Source organism: Lathamus discolor, chromosome 3 (assembly GCF_037157495.1).
Source record: "Lathamus discolor isolate bLatDis1 chromosome 3, bLatDis1.hap1, whole genome shotgun sequence".
Taxonomy (NCBI): Eukaryota; Metazoa; Chordata; class Aves; order Psittaciformes; family Psittacidae; genus Lathamus; species Lathamus discolor.
The window spans coordinates 82,131,141-82,143,762 of record NC_088886.1 but is presented as its reverse complement, the minus strand read 5'-3'; the positions used below and the strand labels follow the sequence as shown (position 1 = coordinate 82,143,762).

General features: G+C 48.8%; 1 protein-coding gene and 1 long non-coding RNA gene across 4 annotated transcripts in view; one reads left to right on the top strand and one right to left on the bottom strand.

The window, feature by feature from the left end:
• Positions 1–4,215, bottom strand: part of KLF7 (KLF transcription factor 7) — a 64,072-nt gene extending 59,857 nt beyond the window's left edge. For both annotated transcript variants that reach the window (XR_010610664.1, XM_065670103.1), the window contains exon 1: positions 3,832–4,215. Coding sequence is in view for 1 of the 2 variants with exons in the window: in XM_065670103.1 (XP_065526175.1) it covers positions 3,832–3,933 (102 nt within the window). In the remaining variant the exon portion in view is untranslated. The remainder of the gene's footprint in view (positions 1–3,831) is intronic.
• Positions 4,216–4,729: 514 nt separating this feature from the next.
• LOC136011083 (uncharacterized) lies at positions 4,730–11,848 on the top strand. Of its 2 annotated transcripts, XR_010611193.1 has the most exons (4): positions 4,730–5,530; positions 5,661–5,789; positions 8,082–8,312; positions 8,723–11,848. It is a non-coding gene; the product is annotated as an uncharacterized LOC136011083 (long non-coding RNA). The 2 variants fall into 2 exon arrangements; XR_010611192.1 differs by having other exon boundaries at positions 8,082–11,848.
• Positions 11,849–12,622: the final 774 nt, after the last annotated feature.

The window sequence follows — 12,622 nt, the reverse complement described above, 5'->3', positions numbered from 1 at the left end:
CCCATGTCCATCCCTTCCCAATTGTCAGCCCTGCTCCCTGCTCTTTACAGCCTAGCACACTGAGAGTGGGACCACGTGCAGCTGCACAGGCTACGCTTCTCACAGTCGCCTCCCTCAAAAACAGCCTCCTACCCACTTCCTTCCTCTGCAGAGTAACAAGGCGCTCTTCAGCCTCGTGCTGTCTCTCCCAGCAGTCTGGTTCCAATCTCGGGGAGATGCCACATCAGACAGCTAACCCCGAGCAACAGCATATGTGGCGAGAGATCCTCCCGCTGCACCACAGCAGAAACGCAGGTGCTGAAATCTCCCCCTACCCTGGTCCTAATCTGCAGTCAGCGCAAAGGGATAGAGAGCAACAAGGACTGTTCTATCAGAGTCAGCATGAAGCACCAGTTAGAAACACACAGATCCTGAGATACCAACCTGCTGACGTACAGCAAACGCCTCATTTTCCAATGCACAGAGCCCACCTCTTCCTATAATCTCCCTCGGTGCTGTGGCAGCTCAACACTGCTGGAAAAGCTAAGCAAAGACTAAACAAAGTTCTCTGTCTCCTGATGAAGCTGCACTACGAATTACTCATTAGATCCCGACCTTCCCACTCCAAGATAAAATCCTCCTGACCTCAAAAGTGTTTTGCTCGAAGGAGTACACCCAAGGCTGACATAGTGAAGTTAAGCTTTTGCTGCCTAAAAAACAAGTCCTCCCTTCCCAACATGGGTTTTAAAATAAGGTAAAATACATCAGTTTTAATTTCAGCTTTCACTTAAAGTATTTCCACTTTCACAATGTAAACTATGTCCAGGGTGCAGTGAGGGGGTTTTTGTTTGTGTTTTTTTCCTCCTAAAAAAGAAACCTACACAAGAGATGACAATCTCTTCCTACACAAAATCTGTTTGTTTTGTTCATATTGCTGGGTTGCTCTCATTCAACTGCAATGATAATTGTCAAAAGTAGAGATTACCAAACTTGCTCACATTTTCTTGCAGTGGGAAGGAAACAAGGCAGAGATCAGCTGACTGCATGCAAGCATTTAGCAACCTGCCTATGCTGTCAGTGCCCTCCGTGAGCGATTGGTGTTTCACAATCAGAAATATGAGCAACTGCCTCAGCTGTGCAGTGCTCAGCCAGCAGCTACTGAAGTGTGGTCCAGACTCAGGAGAAAAGGAAGACAAGACTATAATCACTTTCACCCCAAGGCATGCTCTGATTTTCGGTGGGGCAAGTTCATCTTTTATGGTGTCACAGTAGATGCCATTTCTATGAGCAGGAACTGGCATAACCTCTCCACATCAAGCACTAGGAGCTGCTAATCACAAAGAAACTGGAGCTTACAACGTGACAAGGAAGCCTGCTCTTGACCCACACAAATACTTCCCCATTTTTAGGAGACTGAAGTAATCTTTCAGGGTGCTGCTCTGCTGCTCGGAGAAGCACTGCTCCGGAGCCTCTGTGGAGCTTAGGCATGCTTCATGGGAGCAGAAGCAAGACCCATTCAAGTGTTTTCACTCAATATTAAAGCTGCCGCTTCCCAATTCTGATGCTTCCCACAGGGATCAGTCACTGCCCTGTCAGCTTTTTTCCCTGGGGTCTCAGTTGCAGTCTGATGGTTTAAGGGGATACCTTTAGAAATACACACACACGCACACACATCCCTTCTCCCAAAGTTGCTACAGTTTCCCTAAAACAAATAAATCCCTAAGACATGGCTACATTCACAAGTGATTCAGAATGAAACTGGGGTCTCTGTGTCAGTGGGTCTGCCAAGTGTGCATGACAGCATGCTCTGTACAGCCAGCTTCAGCTGCTCCCACCACCAATACATCGGTTTTGCTACCCCTTGTTGCAAGGAGAGTCCAGGCAGCAACAGGGGAATAAAAACAAACTGTAAATACAGGATGTATTATGAAACATCAGGCACTGGTTGCAGGATTTGAGGGGAAATGAGGGAAAATGTAATAAATTATTTTCAACTTCTCTTTTCAAACATATGTGAAGAATCAGCGGGGTTTAAGCAGGAAAGTGTGAGTTTAAATTTCACAATAGTAACAGCGGGCTTGGGTAGGTACATTTTATTGTATAAAACAAACTGCTGCTCTTCCACACATAAAAGAAGGCAGCAGGAGACAGAGTATCACACACAGTACTGCCTAAAGCATGCTGGCTATGTCAACAGATTATCTCGCTTTGGACTGTCTGGACTGTTACTAATATGCAACTGAATATGCAACTGAATATGCAACCAATCCAACAATAACAATGCTATGAAATTATTTTTTAAATGAAATTGTATTAACCTTTTCTCTTTAATTAGCATGTTAAAAATATAAAAGGAAAGCAGATGTGACCATCGTGAATGTGCAAGCTAAATATTAATAACAAAAAGCATCCCCTCCCCCTCGCAGGATAAAGCAAAGTTGGATCAGTCATTTTGCAAATTAAATCCTGAAAGTGTTCACACTGTAGCTGTCAAGAACCCTCTGGTGTGTTTGCATATACACACACAAAGCTGAAGCCAAAACAATTTTAATAGTGTAAACCTTTAGAGATCCAGCCCCACTCCAGCTGAATGACAATGCTACAGTCGAGTGTACCTCTGCAGCCCTACTGTCCACATTTCTCCCCACACACACTTCTGAGGAAAAATTAAATGAACATCCCAAGCTATAACTTACCGGAGCCCAACACATGCTACCCTCACACTAGCCAAGACTAAGGTGAATGCTGGTAAGATGAAACCCAGCGGCTCGTTATTCTTATACCTACAATGTCATGGGTCCATGCGCTGCATTAGGACCACATGTCATCCCAACCACACTTCACTATTCCTACTCACCACAGGATATTTTTTTTCTTTTAAAGAGACGCTAGTTTCCAGGATTTCACCTGGTATATCACCTCTACCAGAAAATCGTAGCAAGAAACAGGATTCACAACATCCTGCCGTAATAAGGAATCCTGCCTTTCCTTTTCCCTCAGAATCCTAGCGATAACTATTCATAGATCTACGCATTTGGGCTCACAGTTCATTTTGTACAACTCTTTTCCTTGTAACCTACTCTTCTCCTTGGTCTTATCTATTCACACCACCAGTCATCATTTTAATGCATTTATAATACTTGATTTCCATCTTTATCCTAATTCTGTCTGCATATGAACCCTACAGTGCCTCAAAACACATTGCTTTACTGGAACCAGCCTAAGGCGTCATTGTTTTAAGATACAGCAAGAAGTATGTGCTTCTCTGCACCTTCTAAACCAAGAAAGAATAAAAAAGAATGAAAAATAAGTCACCTCCCTAGTTACACAATTTAGGCTAAAAGCTTTTGCTAGCGCTTTCACACACCTGCCCACCCTCCACCTCTGATTCAGGCTACGATTTTTACTGACATATACTAATTACCTGAAAATAAGAATCATCTATTCCTTTTCCACCAGCTGCCAGATGTCAGCACTGGCTGCAAGTGATCAGCCTTGTTTAAAAGAACAAAAACAACAACAAAAAGATCTAAGCTCAAAAATAAAAGGAAAACACCCAAAAACAAAAGCCTAAAGAATGCCACCGGATCTCAGGTGCTGCCGGGTGTGCTCGGAACGGACTGAAGGCAGACAGATAAGAATGGACTGCTCAGTTTGTCATGGCAAAAAAAATACAGAGAATTATAGGTCTACCCACGCAGAAAAAAAAAAAAAAACACAAAAAGAACCACCAAAAAAAACCCCCAAAAACCCAACCCTGAATCGAAGAACAAAAATAAAGTCATAAACGCAGCCCCAATGCATCGACTGTCTGCGCTTAAGAGATTTACAGGAGTAATTTAAATGATTCACCTGCTGCCAGTTTTCCTCCAAGGATGGCAAAGCTGAGAAGTAGCCGGTGTCGTGGACAAGCTGGAGTTCCTGGAATATACTATAACTAGCCAAGACATCCATGCTGCTGCTTGAGCAAGACCCTCTCTTTCTGCTTTTGTGTGTGTTTGTTTGCTGGGGTGGGGGGGTTGTTTTTGATCATAAAAAAAAAAACAAAAAGGAGAAGGAAAATCAACCAATGATAGATCCAGCGTCCCTTTGGCTTTGTTTTGTTTCAGTCACACTTTAAAAAAAGAGAGAGAGGAGAGAATCAGCGCGGAGGGACGGCGAGGGCCGGGGGCCGGGCCGAGGAGGACGAGCGGCGCCGGCGCGCACCGAGCACCCCGCGGCCGCCGCACCGGGGCACGTCCCCGCCGCCGCGCACCGCGGCCATGCGCGATGGCGACCGCCCTCCCTGCCCCCTCCCCTCTTTATTTTCGGGAGATCACTTTCCCCCCTCCCCGTTCTCCTCTCACCCTCCCTCGGCAAACCCGGCCCGGCCCCCCCGCCGCTGCCGCCGCCACCGCCGCCGCTGCCTCACGACCGCCTCACGGCCGCCCCGCCCACGACCCCCCCCCCCCCCTCACTTCGAGTCGCGCAGCCGCGCGGCCCACTCAGGCAGCGCGTGACCATGTAGGGTAAACGGCGGGGCGGGAGAGGCGGGCCCGCGGCGCTCCTGAAGTCGCTCTCGACCAATGGCGTCCCCGCTCAGGGAGCGGGGGGCGGTGCCGGGGCTCGCCGGTGGCTGCGCTGATTGGTCAGCAGCGTGGCTCCCGCCTCCTCCCCGCGGACCGCGAGGCGGTGCGCGGAGAGCTATTTTTAGGGCGCTATATAAGGGGGCGGCGGTGCGCGCGGCGGCGGTAGAGCGCGGTGCGCTGAGGGGCGGTGCGGGCCGGGGCGTTCGTGCTCCGGCGCGGCCGCGGCTGGCGGCTTCGAGGGGAGAGCGCCGTTAAAGCGGTGCTAAACCGCGGCTCTTGGGAGGCGGTGAAAGCCGGCACGGGCGCTTGGTGCCTTCCGAGCAGCCCGCAGTGTGCGCGGCCGTGTGCTTGTCTCCAGCAACCTAGCGCTCGCGTCCCCGAGGTCTGGGGGTGGCCGGAGCTAGGGAGGGTCTGGGCTTTGTTCAGTCAGGGCTGTCTGGAAAAAGATACGTAGGTGATAGGGGTGGCAGAGGGAAGCTGCCTGGGACTATACCCTGTGCAAGGCTGCCACTGTAAGGAGCACGTGGTCGGTGCCTGTATGTGGAGATGACAGTAACCCAGCTTCTAAGGCATAGCCAGTGGAGTTAGTGCAGCCAGGCTCTCCAGAAATGCTTGCGTGCTTATTGAGGCATCTATTACGGCATTTAACCGGCCTTAGCTGTGTGCTGAGCCCTCTTCTGAGTGTTTGGGTTGGCTAATGAGCTGTTTGACCTTAAATGGTTAGCGTGGTGCAGAGCTTCCCCAAAATCGTGCTGGCTCTGGGCATGGTTGTGTTTCTGCTTTTGGAAGGATTGCAGAGCCGAATGTGCTCATTTAAAGATGATGGGGGGAGTGTCCAGTAATGGAAGAAATATGTTCTCTTTGTTACGCTCAAATGTGGAGTGCGCTGTAGTCCTATCAGTTGTTTTGCCAGGGCCCTATCTAGCCACCAAGCTGCTGGATGAGCATCCTCCCGTGCCCTTGTATGGTGGATTGTGAGCAGTGTAAGTTTGGGGTATCGGGGCAAGCAGGTGCTGCCAAGGGTTGTTAAAACTGTCTGGTTTTAGAGCAGTTGCGTGAGACTCTTAATAAATGACCAAGATATCTCCACTTGCTATTGTCTTCCTCTTGCAGCCAGATGCAAGTGCCTCAGCTGGTGTAAATTGGTGCAATGCCACTAGTACATGCACATCCCATGTGCCCCCACTCAGACTGACGTGAAAGCATGAGGCAGCGAAACTCATCAGTGCTAATTGATTCATGGTATGTTTCCTTTCCTTGTGATGAGGACAAATTGCCTTTTCCAAGACTGAGCCCATGTTAACGATTTTGAAAGCCATGTTTGAAGCAAGCTGCTTTTCCAAAGAAAGACTGAATAATGGCTGCTCCAACCCTACATTCTTGTAGGTGTTGGCAAGCAACACTGCTGTAACTTTAGAATAAAGCAGAGTAACCACCACGCTGTAGTCTGGGGAGTCAAAACAGAGAGAGAGAAATGAAGTGTTGCTGAAGGAGCAGCAGTAATCAGGAGAGACTGGACATGAGCAGCTTTCTCAAATAAATGGTCTCAGCTCTGCAGAAACACTTTCTGGTTGAGTCTTGTGTTGCAGAAGCAGTGGGATGGCTTATGGGAACTGTGGCTCAGGCTTTGACCCTGAAACTGCACGTCTGGATGGTCCAGGGTCATTTTACTTGGAGATGGCTGTATCCTGTGAGCTGCTTGTGAAAACATGTTTCTCCTAGGGAGATGTGGGCTGTTTCAGACAGGACCCTCTCCAGCATCTTCAGCTTAGCGGAAAAGCTCGGTATGAGGCTGGATGTGAATAATAAACTGCTCTTTCTCATAAATATACCCATAAATGTGTAAATGTATGTGTTAGTGGGAAGATGAGGGAAGGCTAGCGCAGTGAGTGCTGCTGGAGAGGTCTTACAGACTGTTGTTACCAATTCAAAGCATGCCTCAGTCTGGCAAAGTGACACTTTTCCTGTGCACCTTGGGAAGGGAAAACTTTGAGACAGGAGAGGACAGCGCTGGACTAAGGTGGTAAGACCTGGAAAGTAGCAGCACTTGGGTATCGTAACACAGCTCCTGTACTGAGAGGGCTACGTTAAAAATACCTGTTTTGGGGAAAGTTTTCAGTAAGCATTTATTCTTAAGAGCTTGTCAGATCAAGGCCATATGCATATGCAGAGGCTTTTTCTGACCTAGACAAGGAAACGGAGGACAAGAGCAGGTTTATGGTGTGAGCTACTTAAACATATGTTTTTGTCCTCAAGCTCTAATTCCTGTGGCCGGAAAACATTTTGTTGTTACACTTCTGGTCTTGTTTAGCATAACTACTGTTTCAATATGTAGAACGTTTAGTGCTCCGATGTCCAAGCTCCCTTCTAACACTGGCATGTGAGGAGACCTAACCTGTGCAAGTTGTGGATTGCTCATGCTTTGGGTTATTGCAAAGCTTGGTTTATACAGGCAGCCCAGGAGTCCCCACTACCTTGGTAGTCACCTCTGCTTGCTGCTGAGTTGCTCTCATTTGAATCAGTTAAAATTTTTCTACTTGTCTGTCTTAGTCTGAACTTTCTGCTGAACACATACCCTGTAGGAACAGGCACTTTTCCACCCTCAGGGTGAAGGTGGTTCTCAGTTATGGAGCTCAGCTGCTTTGCACCAGTGAGAAGCACCCAGAATGCGCCCAGGTTGCATTATAACTGGTGGCCAGATCCAGTGAGCAGATGCTGCTCTGCCTGCTCTGGCTGGCTTCAGGAGGAATTGTGTCTGAGGGCAAGATTTTGGCTGTGAGCCTTGAGGTGAAGAGCTGGGCTACAGATCTGGCTGCTTGCCTGGGTGGTTTCCAGGCAGACATTGCATTTTTATTGTCTTGGATATTCTGCTTTGGAGGTCAGTTGAGAAAGCAGAATGGGGCTGTCACTTGGCAGAGCAGAAAGGTCCAGACAAAATTGAATGTGGTGATATGCTGTGTATAATGCTGTCAGGGCAGCACCTGAGGTAGCATCTACCTGTGCTAACCCAGAGGTAACAGCAGGCTATTTCTGCCAAGCTCTCTTTTGTTTCCCAGGCTGTACTGACCTTACTCTTGGCAGATGGCCACTTTCCCTGCTCCAGCCCAACCACACCACCCGTCACAGAGAGCAATGCAATCAGGCGTGGAGGAGGAGCGATGCCTCCCCACTGCTACACAGCTGGGCTCAAGGGCACAGAGGACTACACAACAACTCAGTCAAAAGGTGCAGGCTGGACCTGCAGGGAGTGAGGATGGGCATTTCAGCCATAGCACAGCTCTGTACCGTAATGGGTAAAGAGAATAGCCTGGGCAGGGAGAGGACTTTTTTAGGCCAGACCCAAACTTTATACATGGTGAAATGCTGGGAAGATGCAGGGAGATAGTATGGCTGGTTGTGCAATAGCACAGATGGGTCTTGGCACCTGTGAAAAGGGAAGGGGGTGTATCTTTGGCATCAAGGGGCAGTGGGAGTACTAACCACTAGTTAAAGAAAGTGAAAGAAAACATTTCCTTGTTCCTTCTGCTCTTCTAGAGAAAGAGGAAAGGTGACTTCAGTTTTCTGGGAAGAGCTTGAATTTCTCATTGCCTGCCACAGGACCTCTGGCAACGACCTCATCTACCCTCTCCAAGTTGAGAGCACAGAATCGCCCCCTGCACTTGGCTGGGTCGCTAGAAGCCACTGCTGTGCACAGAATGGCAATTTTGGTTGCTGTGGTTGCTTTCCCTTGGGATATTTCCATCCCTACTGCCTCCAGGAGCAATGGTGAGGCGTGTATAATGGGGAATTGACACGCAGGCTGATTTACAGGGGACTTTGGGGTGTCTGATTTGTGTTTCGTTGCTCTGGTTTGGGCAGTGGCAAGGTGCCATAAAGCCATCAGGTAGTGTATCAATGTGTAGTTTAAAGATTTCACGGGGTGCACCTCCTTTAGTACCAATGAAACAGCTACACTGAGATCTCTTGCATGCAGCTCTTGATGCAGTTTCCAAACCCATAGTATTCTCTGTAGTTGACAGAAGTGCTAAAGCACTTTTCCCTGCAGGGGCAGGTTGGCCTAGGTATCCAGGGTACCAGTTTCTTCTACCCTCACATCTGCATGTTATGCTGCCAGCTGCACCTTTTCCTCTCCTCCGCTCAGATGGAGAGTTAATACAGCTTTTCTGTGTTCACAGCTTGTGACAGGGGTGTTCAGAGGTGTCGGTTCTTCATTTGAAGTCACTCCTGGAAGGAAGAGGCTGTGCTTGCAGGTTGGGAGGGTTGAAGTTATCACTGATTGTAAAGCCTTTGAAAGAGCAAAGGAGAGGAAGAGCACTGAGAAGCCTGCTGGAGTGTGCTTGGATCTTCAGCTGCACCCTTTCCAGGAGTGGATACAGAAAGCTATTGCCAGGGGAGTGGTTCTGGTGGTTTATGACCAGGCAGCATAGTACGGCTGGAAGAGGCTGCCAGAGGCACAGCAGGAGAGCTGAAAAGCCACCCTGCTGTACAGAGTTGCCACTGCCTGATACCAGAATGTGTCTGCGCATCTGTGTCCATATCTGATGAGAACTAAAATCCCAAGAAACATCAAGCAGCCAGAAGGGAGATCATTTCCTTTCCCATTGTGAAGCATCTCTGCAAGCCCCAGACATCCCCATTTCCTGTCCAGCTGCATCCCTCCAAACTTCTTGCCTCCTCCTCAGACCTCATTTTCCTGGAGAAAGGCCTCTACTGTTGGCCCAATGGCTTTCTCCTATCCCTGCACAGCAGCATTTCAGTGATCTGGAGGATAGTCCAGTATTTCATGCTTCCTTCTGGCAGGTGCAGCTCAGAAACAACCTCCCAAGGGCTCAAGGGATGGAGGTGGTTTCCTGTCTGCATGCTGAGGAACACCATGGCTGTAGCTTGCAGCCGTCACCCACACCAGTGCTTGGCTTTGCCTGGATGGAACACTGAAACAGGATGATTCTCTGTGCTGGGCATCTGTGGGTGGAGGTGCCTCCTGGCTCCAGCGAGCCACCAGGTGCTACCCAGATCTGCAGCGATGGAAAGAGGCACCACAGGCTGTGTCACAGCAGCTTCCTGTGACTCCCCTCCTTCCTAAAAACAGGCACCATTTGACTCCCCTTCCCTTTCAAATCAGTGCCCTGCAGACATTGCAGTGGGTTTAATTGCAGGGCAGCTAAAGAGCACTCTTCAGGACTAGAGATGAATGGGTTGAACCATAATCATAGCGTAGAGCATCCAGAGTCTCGGTGGACTTTGCAAGCTGATCACTGGCCAGATGCAGAAGCTGTTTGGTGAGAAAGCAGGATGTGCCATCCTGAAGCGGAATATTATCCAGCTGAGTTCCCTGGGCTGATACAAAAACCAAAGCCCAGTGCTCCAAGGGGAGGTTACAAATCATTGCTGAATGGGCCTGATCCAGATCTGGCCTGGAGGCTTTTGACACCCCCACACTGAAAAGACAGTGAGCACACTCAGCATGTAAAAGGATTGAGTTTCCACTTTGGAAGGGGAAGGAGTCTTCATCTGCTGTGGTTTGTTCACATGCTCTAGGGTTTTTGTATTTCTTGTAATCATTTTTGCCTTATGGCTGTGGCTGTTCACATTAGGATTGGCCTCCCTCTCCTAGTTTTCAAAGTCAGAATGCAAAGCAGTGCTGTCAGGAGAGCACTGCAGTGACTCTCAGAGCAGTATGGTGAGGGGTGAAAGCTTCCAGAGGCAGACAGGTATAACCTCAGTGCTACTGGTGGGAAACATGATTTCCTTTGGGGCCCACTGACAGCTCTGAACCCATTTGGATTTTACCGCTCCCTCTGCTGTCTTTGGAGTCCTCCCTTCTGCCTGAAGTGATCTGTATGTTTCTGAACCTCTTAGCAAGGGCAGTTATCATTGCTATTCTGTTGGTGTTCAGCTTCTGGTATAAACAGTCTCTGATCATATTAGTAGGCTCTTGGGTACTTCTATATTACAAATAATAAATAATAATGAGCTGCAAGGAAAGACCTCTGAGTCTTGGGCTCAGGCTGGACACGGCTTCCATATGAGGCGTCCACTTTGTAGCCCTTTCTGGGCTGCTGTTACTAGCAGTGCCACAATGCTACTGGGGAGAGGCCTGAGAAGATGGTCCAGCAGCCTTTGGAGATGCTGTCAGCAGACATGAGGAATGCACATTTGTGTGCTGTGTCTCTGGGTTGGTGACCTTTTAATGACTGAGTTAGATCACACTAAGGTAATTTATAGGAAACCTTAAAATAGGAGAATATTGGCATGGTTCAGCAGATGGTAACAAGGGACTGGTTAGTGCTATTACACACATTACACTGGACCAGGGACTGGTTAGTGTTATTACACACATTACACCGGACCACGTGTTGGTTTGTCTTTAGCCAGCAAGGGCCCCTTTAAGAAGAGCTGGCATTGCAGCACAGGTGACACACAGTGAGGGGGCTTTGCTGTGCACAGCTCTTCTGCAGCACCACAGCAAACACCAGTGGCACTTGGTCCCTGGGGGAAGGAGAGGGCTCTCCAGAAAGCAGGGGTTAGAGCAGTCTCGGGTTTTCTTCCCAGACTTTTTGCAGATGAAGGAAATGCAAGGCATTGAAAGCAAAGCCTGTCTTCTGCTGGAAGCTGCAGGACTCTTACTGTTCTGTTTTCACATCCTCTTGGGGATCCTCTTTGTCCTGTGCCTTACAAGAAGCTGCTGAAGACGTGGCTCTCACAGTCAAGTGCAAATGTGTGAATAAGGAAATGCTGGAGTGCAGAGAAGCGAGCTGGAGGCTCAGAGCCTGGCAGAGTGGGTCGTGCTGGGTGCACGTGGATGTCCTGGCTATGCTGCTGCTCACTTGATGGACAGCTTTTCGTGTTCCCCAAGAGGTGTGTGAAGAATAAAATACCTGGTTTGGCAAAAGCACACAGACACCACAGCAGTGGCGGGGCATCCTATGAAGAGAGTGGAGCCAAACTCAACCGCAGCCGAGAGTTCCTGCTGTGATTTATCAGTCAGGCTCTGCTGGTGTGACACAGGGACATCACCTGGGTATCGCAGCATTTTCCCCTCTAAAGAACATCTCTTCGCAGACTGTTGTTGTACAAAAATCAAAACAAAAGATGGAAATGGCTTTTCCTTTGGGGAGAAAAAGAAGAAAGTGTTGCTCACAACCAGGCTCTTCAGGGGGTTTAGCCCTTGTCTGCTTGGCAACTGCGGACAGCTGAGAGGAAAATGGATGTTGTTAAAGAGGGAGAGTCTGTCTTTGGGCCTCTCTTTCACTGCAATCTTTGTTCCTTGGCTTTTATTTACCTTGAGGACATGGCTCTGTCTATAGCATGAGCAGCACTCAGCAGAGCATCTCATACCCATTTGACCTGTGTTGCACGCTGCTTCACTGGGTGATGGATACCTGGCTGCTAGTACAAAAAACAGTAGCACCAAGAATGCTCGATTAATCCTGGGGTGTTGGTTACGCAATGCAAGCACTCATGGGTTAAATGTGTGAGAGACAAAACTTAGCCCAAAGTCACAAAGCAAGTCAGAACCCAAAATAAAGCCCATATTCTCTCGAAGTGCAGATTACTGCACAGGGACTGCCCTGTAGCTATTGTACCTGCTCCCTCGCTGGCTGGAAAAGACTGCCGCTTCAGTTTGGGAGTTGAAGGAGCTCTGTTCAGCTCCCCTTTCCTCTGGGGCAATGCTCAGCAGGGTGGCCAGCAATTTGTCATCTCTGCCGTTTCTACCCATAGCAATTCCTGAAACAGGGAGTAACTGGTTATTACTATTAAAGCCACGAGGAACATTGCAAGATTGTTTTCTAAGGGTTGGAGAGATCATTTTATAAAGTGGAGGTTGCCTGCAGAAGGTGACTGGGCAGTAGTTCTTTCTGAGGAAAGAAATTAAGAGGCCATACAGTTCATAAGTGGTAGCTGAGAAGATCTGAGTCTTGTTCTGCAGTGCCCTGCCCTGAGAGCTGGTTTGTGGGTGGCTGAGGGAGAGGCACCACCAATGATGATGGGCATCGTCATGCCAGCCTGAGCTTTGCAAGCAGAAGGCATGTGTCTGTCATGCCTGGAGGATCCCTGCTGGTTTTTGAAATCAG